General features: G+C 38.0%; 1 protein-coding gene across 2 annotated transcripts in view; it reads left to right on the top strand.

Annotated features, from left to right (window-relative positions):
* Positions 1-14,614, top strand: part of PPP2R2C (protein phosphatase 2 regulatory subunit Bgamma) — a 192,746-nt gene that overhangs the window by 128,377 nt on the left and 49,755 nt on the right. Inside the window, exons 4-6 of one of the 2 annotated variants that reach the window (XM_058839025.1) lie at positions 7,936-8,033; positions 8,627-8,792; positions 12,944-13,056. In XM_058839025.1, the coding sequence (XP_058695008.1) occupies positions 7,936-8,033; positions 8,627-8,792; positions 12,944-13,056 (377 nt within the window). Of the gene's footprint in view, positions 1-7,935; positions 8,034-8,626; positions 8,793-12,749; positions 12,852-12,943; positions 13,057-14,614 lie in introns of those variants that run through there. The other variant, XM_058839026.1, reaches the window with a different exon arrangement.

Below are 14,614 nucleotides of genomic sequence, written 5' to 3'. Positions count from 1 at the left end.
GTCCTTTGCTTAGATGAGGGTCTCATCTGTCAGCAAAGGAAGAAAGAAAGATCTGGCTGCAATTTTGTTTTTCTTTTTTATCCTCCTACCCCCCTGAAATCTCAGAAGAGTAAATGACTAGCATGTGTTACACAATGTAAACTGTGAAAGAAGATTTGAGGGAATGTGAAATTTAGAAGCTTTCTGTGCATATATTTATGTTAAAATAGATATTGATCTGCAGTGTTTTCTTAGTTTTAAGCGTTGCTTGTAAGAATAGATATAAGCAGAGTTAACAAAAGGCTTAGATATACTGAAAGGCTTTCTAGCCCTTTTTTCCCATCTTGTTCAGGGTGAACAGGATGGAGAGATCAGTGTTCCCCTCTTTGGCCATCCCCAGTGCTGAGGGAGCTGCTGGAAGCAGGGCTGGAGCAGCCCCTGAGTTGCCTGGTAGTGCTCAGGGGGAGCTGCAGGCTCACAGCTCGGGGACTGCAGGGGTGCTGTGCCTGCCACTAATGGGGGGCCCTAAATAGATATTGAAAGGAATCGTGGGAAGCTTTTTATCAGTCCATTGCATGTTTCAGATTAAGAAGGCACAAAGCAGTGCACCTGGTGACTTCAGCAAGGATAATATTAATAATGTTAATTAGCCATTCTGCCTTTGCAACCTTGCTAGTCTAAGCAGGTCACCTTGAACATGAAGACACTGAAGTGCATAAAAACTGTAGCCAGATTTTTGAGAAATGTGTCCTAATTTTCAGCTACGCTACATCTGACAAATGTTTCTTGACCTTATTTACTACTTAAGTGGTGGGAAACTTTGCATTTACCTCACCAGGCAGCAGGTCAAGTCTCTTGGGCCTCTTTTCCTGGAGGCCTTGTACTCTGCAGGTGGGAGATGGGTGCCAGAACCTCTGAAATAAGGGCTTTGAGCTTTTGAATGAGGAACACATATGTGGGAGAGTCAGTGAATGAAACACTGAATCTCAGTGACTTGTATTCAGTATAAAGTGTTGTTTTAGCACAGAACACTGAACCCAGATAATCTATTTTACATATTTGTCCTGTAAGCAGTTCCTTTCTACATTGACTGTGCTCTAACAGTTGATTTTTCTAATTTGAGAAATACAGCTAGAAATTAGCATGTGATTAAAAAGCTGTTGAAAACAATTTCTAGGCTCTTAAAATAAACACATCCAAAAATAGTGGAGAAAAAACCCAACTCTGTTAAATCTCCAGGCTAGAAAGAGTAAATCACAGTGGTCAAAAGTACTCACAGAGGGGATAAAGACTTTGGCTTTGGTTTATTTAGATTCCGTTTCAGGTGAATTTTCTCTTCAAGTGAGCATTGAACATACGTTCAGATGTTCTGCATGGGGAGGTGTTTCCCTTGGTCCCTGAGGATAGGGATGCATGGATTTGTGAAACTCAGCAGTCTCATACTGGTCTCATGGTCACCTAAACCTGATGCAGGCCACCAAGGTGTGCATGTGTATGTGTAGCATTTCTAATAGCCAAATATTGGAGATTAAAGATGAAGAAAAGGGAAGGATTAACACAGTGCTTGCCAGGATTTGAATTAAGAAGAAAATGTTGCTTCCATTCTTTGGGGTTTTTAACTTTTATTTACTATCATCCCTAGCTGAAGTGGTCATGTTTCAAGGAGCCTTTCAAGACCTTTCAGCATTCAACTGTGTGTTTTTGGATTTCATGTCAGGAAGAGGTTGTACTCTGGAAGAAGGGTGTTATTTAGCCTGATAAACCTTGTTCTTCTTGAATGACAAGATTAAATGGGGCTGTTTGGTTTTTGCCTTTGATGTATTTGCCTATGTTAGCAAAGAAGCTAGGCAAGGTGGCAGTTAACAAAATTACCTGAAATGTAGTGGACACCCATCTCTGGATTTCATTTGAATTTTCACCTTGTTTCAGTGATCCCTGAATGTTTTCCCCTGTTAGCAGCATCTGTGTTCAAAGTTTGCTTTGGACAAAATCCACTTCCTGTTGTGTTTTGCATTGTCCCTACATCTAACATGGAGCAAACAATTGCCATTTTTCAGCACAAACTCATCAGACTTCAAAGTCAAAATAAACGAGGAAAAAAGCAAAATTAAAGATTTGCCGGAATTACAAATAATCCTTGGGGCAAAGGGACAGATAGATGCTTCTTTTCAGATGACTTCTTTTCTGTTGTAGCATTTCCTTGTACTCTTTCATGCTTTCTTAAGCTCTCTGTGTGCATGTAGTTGCTCAGGTGTGATGTTTTGCACCCTTCCTCATGCTCTTTTTAACGTTTGCATACTCTGTCCTTCTCTTGCCATCTCATGCATCCTTGTGCTCTCCTTTTTCTTACTTTCCTCATCTGGCCACCCAGCTTGTGCACATAACCTGTGTTGTTTTGGTGCCTTGGAGAGGTGATCAGGCAGTTTGTGTGTAGGTCAAGGAACCCGTGATCTGGGTGGTTTAGGGGTTACAGTGGTGGTGCTGGGTTGATGGTTAGACTTGATGATCATAAAGGTGTCTCCCAGCCCTGATGATTGTGATACTATGATGATGTGTCTTGTCTGCTCAAGAGTGGAGTTGACTTTCTCCTGTGTTGGTTATGGGTGTTAAGTATTTGAGCCAGCCAAGGTGGATGGTGTGATATGGGAGAGTTCACACTGGGCTTGCTTGAACTTTGAGGATGCTTCTGATATCCATCAATCCCTGGATTGATGGTGAATAATACTCTGTGGCCCAAAGTGAATGCACTTTACACAGACTGCTACTTCAAGCAGGAAATTTTTCAGTTGTCAAGGATCTCTCTGCCAGCTATTTAAGAAAAGAAGGCCTTCATACATTTGAGGTTTTGCATACTTTATTTTCTAGCTGTTTGAAGGAACCTTTGAAACTTCAGCTTTTAAAAGGTAGCAGGTTTTTTCTTTCCATTTATTTTTTTGTCCCTACTTTTTCTTTCTTAGTCTAGACTAAATCCTGACAGCACAGCTCTTTGTGTTGGCCTTTCCTTCTTCCGAGATACTGTAATACTGCTCCTCTTTTATTTGCCATTTGTCCTTTTGTTTTATGGTTCTCTTTGTTGCAAGCTTCTTTGTTGTTTCTTCCAGATTATGCTCCTCAGGGACTTCTGTATCAGTACAACTGAACATTGCTTGCAGCCATGCCAGATTGTGCTGTGATCTTATTGGATTTCACAAACCAAGGTTAGGCCAGGTCAGAGCTTGGTTGAAATAACGTAGACTACAAGATTGCCTGCTAGCCACTGGGAACACACACAACAAAAACCTGACCCAGATGTTGATTCAGTCAGCTCAGGCTGGCAGTGCTGCCGTGCTGACTGCGGTGGGTGCGATACTAATGAAAAGTTCTGACCTGTTCTGGCTGGTAGGATTTCACAGCTTTTTTTAGAGAAGAGTACTGTTGTTAATTCCAGTGTTCTGGCCCATTCCAAATCCTTTAATTCTCTATCAGGATTACACTGGAATTCAGTTGAAGATTATATTCTCTGATCTTCTTTTCCCTGTGCTGTTGCATGATGATTGCCCTCGAAACTTGCTGTGCTGGTCAAAGTGCTGCATTTGTGTGCTGGATGAAATATGAAATAATTACAAAATTTTCTTTGCTTTCCTGATCTTCTCAAGCAAAAAATAATAATAATAAAAAAAATAAATATATATATATATACGAGTCTTCAGACTAATGATTCTGGAAAGGTAGAATTTTTTAGTAAAAATAACACATGAAAATTACAGTCGAGCTTTTCTTAGAGTTGCTTGAAGTTTCTGACCAAAAGATCCATGAAGATGTGTAAGTATGTTCAGATTTAGCTTCACTGAGTGCATATTAGGTGGAAAATTGCATGCTATTACGCCTGAGTGCCCCAAAATGATAGGAAGACTGAATATATAGATAAGGCTTTTCTAATTTATTGCAGAGGTATTTGGACCTGTTGGTGTTCTTTATGGTTTTTAATAGCTTATTCCTCAAAATAAAGCTGTGAGAGGCTAGAAGGTGAACATAGAAAAACATGTAATGGTGTGAAATAAAGGTCAACATTAACTTGGGCTACATGTGCCAACCTTTGTTTCATCCCTGCTCTCAGCCTGAGGGAAGGCTGCTGGGGGGTTCATTTGCCTGTGTCCATGCTGGAACAATACTCATGAAGTAGCGGAAAGAACAGTACAATGAGCTTGATTTACCTTGATGTGCCCAGATGTACAGTGATGGACTTAGATCTATCACAGAACCTGAATATATCTAGCTAGGCAGCAGCCATTAACAGCCATAGCCATTAAGAACATTTAAAGACTGTAAATTGTGAATCTGCAGAGGAATTAGTGAGGTATGAAAGGGCAGGGGTGACTAGGAGTCAGTAAATTAAATACTTCACAGGCTGGATCAGGAAAAACTTCGTGTCAGTTTAAGCTGTAGTGTGATATCTTTCTGTATAGCGTCATGTGGTATCTTTCTGTGAATATGTAAAATAAGTCTCAGGATTCAAGTCTGTAATGTGTTTTATGTACTGGGACAATTCTCTGTGGCTGGATGGGGACCAAATAATCAGGTATTTATACCTCTGGGATATTTTCATCTTTTGAAAGTTTTGGGTCCACTTTTCTCTGTCAGCATCTGTATATTGAGGGAAAGTATTGAATATCTTGACTTTTAAATCCAAGTTTATATGCATTTCTGCATAGACAAAATGGAAAATTTAAAATTGGAGTAGGAAGATTAATGTTCTATAAAAGATGGGATTTACAGTTTGATTGTAAGCGTTTGGCATTGAGGTTACCCATAATTATTCTTAATAGGTAAATTATCTCTGTCTCTGATAATCCTAATCATCAGTGCAAAGCTTGGCACTGCCAGCAGAGATATGGAAGGTGTAGCGTAGGAGAAGGCTGGAAGGAGTCTTTCATCTCTGCCATCCCTTGCCAAGGGCTTACTGTACATGCAAATTCATCAGCTTTTCTATTGTGGTGCATTTATATATCCTGGAGAGGCTGAAATCTGGGAATTAATTGCTCTGTGTGCTCAGGGGGCCACTCTGCAGTGGGAGAATCTGTAGGATTGGGACAGTAGTGGCTGATGTTGCTGCAGCATTAATAAATACATGGGGTAATGTCCTGCAGAAGAGTATGAAGAGCTTTGTTGATTGATTTTGTCCTTACCTCCTTTGTTTTAGGAAGTGCCAGCCTGGCTAACCCTTTATAAGAAAACAGCATGACTGATGTTCACCTGCTGAACAGATATGCTGGATATGTTTGGGGGGGGTGGGTTGGTGGTGTCTGTGCAGGGGACAGATAGCCGTTGTTTTCAGCTGTTATTTACAGGATCAATAAAACTGATTTTCCAATTCAAGGATAATTTTTACCAACAAGCTACATAGCCTATAAGGTCATAATATTGGATCTTCTCTTTTTCAGAACAAGTTAATTTAAAAATGATAGGTAGTTTCCAGCTCAGGATGAGTTTTGTAATAGAAAGGAAAGATGTATCTGGAAGAAGCACCTTGGGAGGGGGTGAGAATTTTGCCTCAGAACAACATTGCTGCACACTGCCCACAGTCCTTTTCTTTGAACAGTAATCATTTAACTGTGCATGATATTTTAATGACAAATGCAATATAGTAAGAAAATGCAGAGCTGTTTTATTACAATCCTGGTTCAGTTATTGTTGGAGGCTGTGAAAATGCTGCTGCGGACTTTACTGGGCAATGCCAGGTGCTCTCTGTCAAGTGCAATATATTTTATGACCACTGTCACTGTAGAGAAAAATATTTTACGATGTTATGGAATTATTTCAGGCCAATAGTGAGTGTATTCACAGATATTTGTCCAAATACCATTCGTTCCTTTTGCAGTTACTTTATCTCAGTCTTCTGTGACCTGTTGAGAATGTCTCACGTACGAGTCATACACGTACATATTTTAATACTGCATTCCTCCCTCTGCATTTGCCCTTCTTGCCCATTGCATGCTTAAGAAAAGGCACAGTTTAAAAGGAGTATCAGTATGAGGTTTCTGCAGTTGTGCCTGTGTGATTGGGGTGAGATACAGCTTTGAATGAGTAAAATCATGCAGCTATCATTTTATAAGCAGATGACCATACCTACTATCAGTATAAATTCTGAAGGGTGAGGAGAAAATACCCAAGAAGTGTTCTTCCATTGCAATAAGTCTGAATGAACTTTACATGCCAGAAAAGTTTTAGATTTTTAGATTTCAGAAAAAAACCTTTTTATTTTTGACATCAAACTCAACCCATTGCAATCCCCAGAGCATCATGAAACATAACCAGAGTCTCTGTCCTTTTCCTATACTTTGGTAAGTCTCAGGCTTTTGTAGTCATTACCTATGAAATATGTAGTCTGTGGAAGTCTACATAAAAATCAAATGCCGTTACCTTTGAGAAGCTTTGGGTTCAGACCCAAGATACTCTTAAGTCTTCACGTGCCATTTTTCTCAAAGTCTACACAGCCATTTATGATTCTCCTTTGCTTCTTTATATATGGAGTAGTGGAGGAAAAAAAAATGAACAAATATTGGTTTGATTTAGAAGAATTTGATGGTGAAGATTTTAAAAAATGAAAAGATATTTTTCTTTACTGTGATTGGAGCAAAGTTTTCCTTTTTTGGATGGTAAATAGTTTATAATGTTTGAGTAAGAATCTGGCTTTTGGATGGCTGTGTTGCTGATGAGAGCTGCTGGCAACAGAAGCTTTCTAACACCAAACTGCTAGTTTATTAAAAGAATAATAGGAACAGATGTTTTCAATTCATAAAATGTATCAAGTAAGTGGTACATCCACATGTTATTTCAATTCCTTTGAATTTCTGTGAACTCATTTGGGGCTAGGTTTGCAAAAGAGCTTAGCCCACTGTCACTTCATTGTTCTCACTCTAAACTGATGGATGATGAACGTGTTTGGGAACTGCAGCTTTTTATGCCTAAAGGGGAGCTCCTAACTACTGACACTTCTAAAATTTGGCCCATGTTTCTGATGAGTGAATACTGTTCATTATAGAGGATTCACACATGCAGTCTCTGAGTAATACCCTGCATTTGCCTGTGATTGTATATATGATGGTTCCTTAATTTACTATTGCACTAAGCATTTTAATTCAAATTATGCTAACAGTGTAGGATTAACTGTGGATTATGATTCTAGCATGTACTGTCATTCAAACAGAAGAACCAGTTCTTTGGCTCATACAGCCTCTTTCTCCCTCTCATCTTGATGTGTATTAATTTGTGCTCAAGACTGGCCTCAGGTTTTGATGGGGTTTCTTGTTTAAACTGATGAAATTGCTTAGGGAAAGGCAGTTGTTGAAAATCAGGGAAAGAGAGGCTGAGATTCTTTTTGTCTTCTGATGACACATTTTTACGGTGCTGAAGTGATTATCTGAAAACAGTGATTAGAATGGGCTCTTGCCAGCACTGCATAGTCAACAGTTCTGGTTTTGCCTTCATTCCTCAGTGGTAGGACAGGCTGCACATACTATTTTTTTGCACTCTTGACTCAAATACATATTTGAGAAAAGTGCTAGGTGGTTATGTAAAAATCACCAGAAAAGTCATAGAATAAATAGTACGCACAAGAGAACTGGTGTTATATTGGTCCTTGCTAGAGCATATAGCAGGAGGCCAGTTCTGTTATTTGCCAATTCTGAAAAAAAAGCTTTATAGCCACCCAAGATGGCTCTTCTTGAAGCATAACATCTCCAGAGAGCTTCTCCTCTCCCAAACTGCAGATGTGCTGGAAACACAAATTTGCCTCTTTAATGTTTGCACTTGTTTCATTAGATTGTAATGGCATGCAGCCTGTTTGCATTGGTGAATCCATCTGTATTCCTTCAAATCCTTCATTTGTTGCATTTTTTGTTGAGTGCCTGGTATTTATAGTGGCTTTGTGTTGTAGCAGCAGTCTAAAATCTGCCTTTTTTCTCATTCTTCTTCCAGCTGATATTATTTCTACAGTTGAGTTCAACCACACTGGAGAACTGCTGGCTACTGGTGACAAGGGGGGTCGAGTTGTTATATTCCAAAGGGAACCTGAGGTATGTGGGTTACCAGTGTAGTCGTCAATAGCCTGATAAAACCTGGCTGAATTTTCAATACTTTATTTGAATTAAATTAACAAACTTGTTTATAATCTCAAGATGCAGTAAAACAGTGTCATCTGTTTAGAGAGGAAGTGAAAAAGGGTAAGGATTTTTAACTTGTAAGCTTGCTGTCCCAAACAAAAATGCTTCAAAGCTCAAAAAGTCCAATATAAGCAAAAAAAAGCTAATTTTTGTTTTACTTCTACCTTGTTTTAATAGCTTTTTCCTAATGATGGAACCCCATTCCATTTAAAACAGTACCTTCACTTACCTTTATGTTCCACTTGTAAATTCCATCCATCTGCAGTGTCTTGTGTAGAAGTCTTTCCTGAATAGCTGACATGTCTTCAAAAATTCTAATATTAAGTGTTTCAGTACTCACAGGAAATTCTATTCTTGCTGAAACAAATCTATCAATATCATGTTTAAAATGAGAAATTAAATTAAATTTTAAATATTTTTATATTTGTAAACTGCTTATACACCTTTCCTAAGAGATGAAGATTTATTGCTGTCATAAACAACATTTCTGTTCTTATACTCCATAGAGTAAAAATGAGCCTTACAATCAGGGGGAGTACAATGTTTACAGCACTTTCCAGAGCCATGAACCGGAATTTGATTATTTGAAGAGCTTGGAGATAGAAGAGAAAATAAACAAGATCAAGTGGTTACCACAGCAAAATGCAGCTCACTCACTTCTATCAACAAATGGTGAGATTGATGAGAGTATGCAGAACATATCAGTATTTGCAGTATTTGCTCTGTGTGTTTTAGTGCTGACAGTATATATTTGCTCATTTTAAACTGCTGTTTTAGTAATTTCCTCTTTCAGAGTTTACCAAGACTGTCATACTGCCTCTGATATCTGTTGTTTGTATATTTTATTCATAGAATCATGAGTTTTTTCCGATTGATTATTCATAGACATTTAAAGAGCTATCCATTTTTTTATTATATGCACTGCTATCCTGAAATATATCTTTGTGACAAAGGCATCACCTTATTCAGCAGCTTGTGTTTTGTGGGAAATTTAGAATTTTTTCTGCTGTATTTGTCATGACTTTTATTATTTGTAGATGTGTAAATGAAGGTAGGTAAGAGAGATTAATTTTTTCTTTTCATTCATTATCATCAGAATAGTTTATTTAAGTTTTAAAGAGGTACACAAATCTTGGGGAAATAAGGGGAAAAAAATGAATGTAAGCTAACGTGCACAGGTTTCATTTAGGAAGTATTTAGATACAAACTTTATTACTGCAGATGATGCATGAGACAAAATACCTGGTTTTAAATTTTAGATCTAATGGTAATCAGAAAAGTATTTTTTTTTTGTTCTAGAAGTTTGAGTATAATTGGGAGTTGATGATGAAAAATAGGGTAATATCGTCTTTAGGAACTGCTATAATCACAAAGTGATTCATTTGCATTAAAATATATAGCATTAAATAATGCTTACATTCATTCAAAGTAGTAGTAATTTTTTCGTATTTTTTAGTTTGTTTTATTTAAAGTTGTCTTTGACTTTTTGGGGGCACTGTTACTCATTTGAAATGAAACACACCTGTTACAGACAGGTGATTTATGCTAATTTAATGCTTAGTCACCTTATGAAGTTTGGGAGTTTATTTCTACTCTTCTCCCTTGGTCAAAATATCCCTCACCTTCTTCAGATAACTAAGAATGGCTTCTTCCAAGCATGTGATACAGAAGCAGATTATTGAAATTAAACCTCTCCCTTTTCATTTTAAAATTTGTTTTTAGAAGCACTGAGGAATACAGCCAAGTCCTCAGACTTTCAGCTTTTACAGCTGTGGATAATAGACCATTACATGAGTTTTCTGTTTCATCCTTTCAAGAGAGGGGAGAAAAGAAGAAATAATCAGTCACAGTGCTGCTGTGGTTAATCCAGTTTAGGATTAACCTAAGAGTGCCTAGGACCTGGAAAAATACTTTGGCCTCTGTTCCTCCTCCTTAGTTTTGGAGCATCTCATCAGACCTCTTCATGGTGAGAGGAACAGAAATGGTTCCATTGGCATAAGCTTTGGATTTTGGCTTTGAATTGCAAAACATTTACATGTGCCAAGGAGGATTCCTAGCTTCCTGGCACAGCAGGATTGAAGTCTCAAAATTCACCTCCTGGCATATTCTTAAACATGGTTTTAACTTCAGGGTACAGACGGCTCACATTGAATTATTCACTGTCTCACAGATTACCTGGGAGAAGCCTTTTACAATGTATATCAATTCCATGGCTATAGAAAAGGATAATAATATGTTTCCTAATGTGAAGGCACTACCTGTCACACATGCTCGTATTGGACAGATTGTAGAAATGTCTTGAGTACCGTTTTTGTTTACTAAATTACAAGTCTGCTATTTTAATGCAGTTTTTGACATATTGCTTTCTGGTAATTTAGGATGTAATGCAATATTTTTTTGCAGAAAAATAAGAACTGTGAAGCAGCCTCCTTTCCACATGCTCAGGTGGACACTGTCCACTGAATGTGCTGGAAGGAGCATCCTGCTGCTCAGGAACGTGAGGGGAGAGTCAGTCTAAATCTAACCCTCAAAATAAGACTTGGCAGGTCTGCACCTGCCCAGATCTGTTTCTGTCATTCTGAGGAGGACTTTTGTCTGAAGTTGTTTCTGCACACATCTTTCAGAGGCAATCTTGATTCCTTTCCAGTTCATGTTATCAGCAAGTTATCAGTTAAGCTTTGATTGTGGCATCTTAATTAATGAAGACAGAAGGAAGTCACCAAGGCTTTCAAATCCCCCTGTGGATTTACAGTGCTTGCAGTTAGGAAATTTGTAGTTTGCACTGTAAAATCATTGCACTGTAAAATGCAATGATTTTGTAGTATAATGATAACAACTTATTATGATTCATTGGTATCTTCTGTACCAGAATATATTTGGGCCTCTTTCAGTGTGGGCTACATAAGCTAGATCAGAATTTGGCCCATACAGGTTCTTTCATCTGAGGATTTCAGACTGCTTACCAGACATTAATTAATTTTAACTTCACAACACTCTGGAGACTGAATGCTTAACTTCACAGAGATGTTTCTATTTTTTGCTATATTTTGCAAAATATAAGCCTACTTAAAACTTCTAAGAAGTATTTAAAGTCCAGAGATGGATAAAGAAGAGCACCAATACATGATAACCTTACCTGCTTATAAAACAGTTTTCACTCAGGAATGAGGTAGATTTGTTAATAGCAATCAGATCTAACAATGGAAAATTGTTTTTCTTTTATCTTATAATTCATTTTACAATTGCTGTATTTATAATTTTTTGACTAGATCAGCAGGAATGCACTATTTACATGTAATAAAATATCCAAGGGCATGACATGACTTATGTGTATTTTTAGTAATTAATTAACATGATATACAATACAAATGAAATTTATTGAATATTTAAAAGGAGCTTTTTAGTTGCAGATTGAACTGACCTCTTGTTCTGTAGATGGACTGTATTGTGATTTTTTTTGCTTGTATATTAGCATATCAATATCATTAAGAGGTACATAATAGTAAAACCTGAGTAATGGAGGGATTGATTTTGAAACAAAGAAAGTTGAAAGTTAAAAGTTGCTATAGAAATGTAAATCAATTCATGTTTTTTGTATATCCTGTCTTTAAAGTGATTTGTACTAGCATTTGAAAGTAGTATTTGAAAGTAGTGTTTGGATCAGCCACACTGGGGAAATGATTATGTATTATTATGTATGCTCTGGTATGTACTTGGGGAAAGAAAGGAATAAAGTGGGATGAAATCAGAAATTATGCAGGAACTGAGGTTAATAAATCTGTGCTGGCAGCTGAAGGGCAGAAGCTTTGGAAAGACTTTTGCTATTGCACAAGCAGATGAGCAAAACAACCGTTAGAATCTCAGGGACAGATTTTTTTGCAGAGGAGTTGGCCTTGATTTTTCAGTCTAAGAAGCGTTTGGGTTGGCAGGTTAGGGGCAGAACCACAACAGTGGGAGTGGACAATCAGCATTAGGAAATCTGGAGCTTCAGCTTGTACAAAAAAAGCCCCAAAGACAAATGCAGTGTGAAATGTTTAAAGCATGTTTGTTGGTTTCAGAGACTCTTTGCTAACTGAGAGACGTCATTACTTTCTCGTCATGTGCTTCACCCATCATGGGAAAGGAAGAGTCTAGATTTTATTGCATTCCTTGCAAGATTAATACATTTTTTTCCTTACTTTTCTCTCTTGCCATCACAATACATTTCTCTTAGTTTGGTTGTTTGTTTTTTTTCTTTTTCCTCAGTTATTTCTCAGCTGCTTTCCATTAGGAGGGAGAAATGCCTTGTTTTTTACATAGCCTTTCAATTGCTCCTGATGTTACACCAGTGCTCCACTGCCCATTCCCACAGTGGCCCAGGAAGGGACCATTGGTCTGGCTGTGTACTCCAGGCTGTTCTTGTACTGTTTATAAGTAACCTAGAAAACTGGCATTAATGCCAAACTGGTGTTAAGATTGAGCTTATTTCCTTGCCAAGTCAAATTGTTAAAGTGAGCTTCAGCAGTGAGCATCGAGTAGTTTGGGTTTGTTCCACCAGCAAACTGCCAGGTTGTATACACGAGCAGCATGTGCTCTACATGCTCCACACAGTCTGCCAGCTGCCAGGAACCCCTGACTCAGTGTGGAGATCTGGGATGTGCTTTATGGCTATTTCATCTGTTGGCAGCATTTTCTGGGTGTGCAGAATGAAGTGACCCAGACTATTTCAGCACAGAACTTGTCTAAAGCAAGGTGTAAAAACTTATTTAAGAAATATATTGTGAAAGGTGAGTAACTCCATTCAGAATTCCTATGCTGACAGTTGTATATCTTTTCTTTTAAAGATAAAACAATCAAATTGTGGAAAATTACTGAAAGAGATAAGAGACCGGAGGGGTACAACTTAAAAGATGAAGAAGGAAAGCTTAAAGATCTTTCTACAGTAACGTCACTGCAGGTAAGCTTCTGTCCATGTCCAAAATTCAGTTGTTTCTGTATGAAAAAGGTAGTGCTAAGTCAGTAAAATATTTAAATATGTACCTAATGCTAAGCATTTATATGATTATTCTAACTGAAGCTTTAGCTGACTGAAAGCTTGTCATGGGGTGACTTTACCTTTAAGATAGCTTCAGAAGCTGGGAGGAAGTTGAAACTGCGAGAGGCTGATGGGAGTCTTTTCTTGTGACCAATTATTGGTCATTTCTAAGAATTGACAGCAGTTTTGAGCATTGAGAAGTGAGATCAGCTTGTGAACACCACCTTAAGATGTAAAGCCAGGGCTTTCTTGTTCTTCTTGGTTTCTGGCTTCTGACGAGGTAACAAGGCTCTGTCTCGGCCTCCTCTCCCCTCCCTCCAGGCCGGACAAGGCCGTGGCGGGGAGCGGGGAAGAGGAACGGAGCCGGCCAGCCTGGCTTGGTTTGTAGTTTCTTCTGCTGAACTGAAACCTGACACCATGAACATCTGCAGCTTTCCAAAACTTCAGCTCTCTTACTACCTGGATGAGACTTACAGATTACTCTTTTTTTCTGAGAGAGAGAGAAGGATGAGAGAGAGATAATATGAAGAAGACATGATAAAACCATCAAAAACAGTGAAGAAAAGAATTAAGTTTTAGATGGGGAAGAGAGAATAAGATGTTTTAATTAAGCTGAAATATTTTTCTGTTAAAGCTATGGAGATGGACAATAGTGTTTTGAAAAAGAGCTCCTTTAATTCGTGACAGAGTATATTGGGAGGAATGGAGTGTTCAAAGTGTGGATTTTGAGCAAATAGTGAAGGGATTGTGATGCTGTGAGATACTGAAACAGAGGGGGAGAAGTAATAGTTGAAGATTTGTGGCCTTTTGAGAGGCAAAGAGAAAACTTCTATTTCCAGGGAGGCTCACAAAAATAGATGAAGAGAACTTTTGCCTTTGAATAACTCATCCTTAAAAATGACATTCCTAGACGCATTTGACCCATAACACACCTCAGAGTGATGAGAAATGGGAGGAGTGGACTGATGACAGATTTTTTTTTTCTGGGCAGTTGGCATCAGAGAAATAGAAAGCTATAACAGAAATAGTTTTCTTGGGAAAAACTCCATAGATTAGCAGAAGAAGCCTTCTGTTTCTTTACAAAGACTGATGAAAAGACTCTAACAGGAATTGGGACTGATTTAAACACCAAAGTTCCAAGTTTTTTGTCTCTATGTTGTCATGTGAACAAGGGAATGGTTAGGTAGTGGGGGAGAAAGAGGTTTTCTGGAAGTTATTCTGGTTTTCTTATTCTTGTAGTTCTGTTAATAAACTTTATTCCTTTTAAGTTTTAAGCCTCTGTTTTGCTCTTGTTCTAATCCATATCTCACAGCAAGAAATAAGTAAGTTTTCTAGTAATTTTTTAGTTACTGCTTTAAAACCATGACATTTATTTGGTGCATTGGCTGGGAAAATGAAATTAGCAAATCTAAACCACTACAAAGCTGTATTGAATCTGCCACATATTTGCAAGTCAGAAATGCTTTAAGATGTACTGATG

Source organism: Poecile atricapillus, chromosome 4 (assembly GCF_030490865.1).
Source record: "Poecile atricapillus isolate bPoeAtr1 chromosome 4, bPoeAtr1.hap1, whole genome shotgun sequence".
Lineage (NCBI taxonomy): Eukaryota > Metazoa > Chordata > Aves > Passeriformes > Paridae > Poecile > Poecile atricapillus.
Note: the sequence above shows the minus strand (reverse complement) of the source record. Positions and strands in the feature narration are given on the sequence as shown.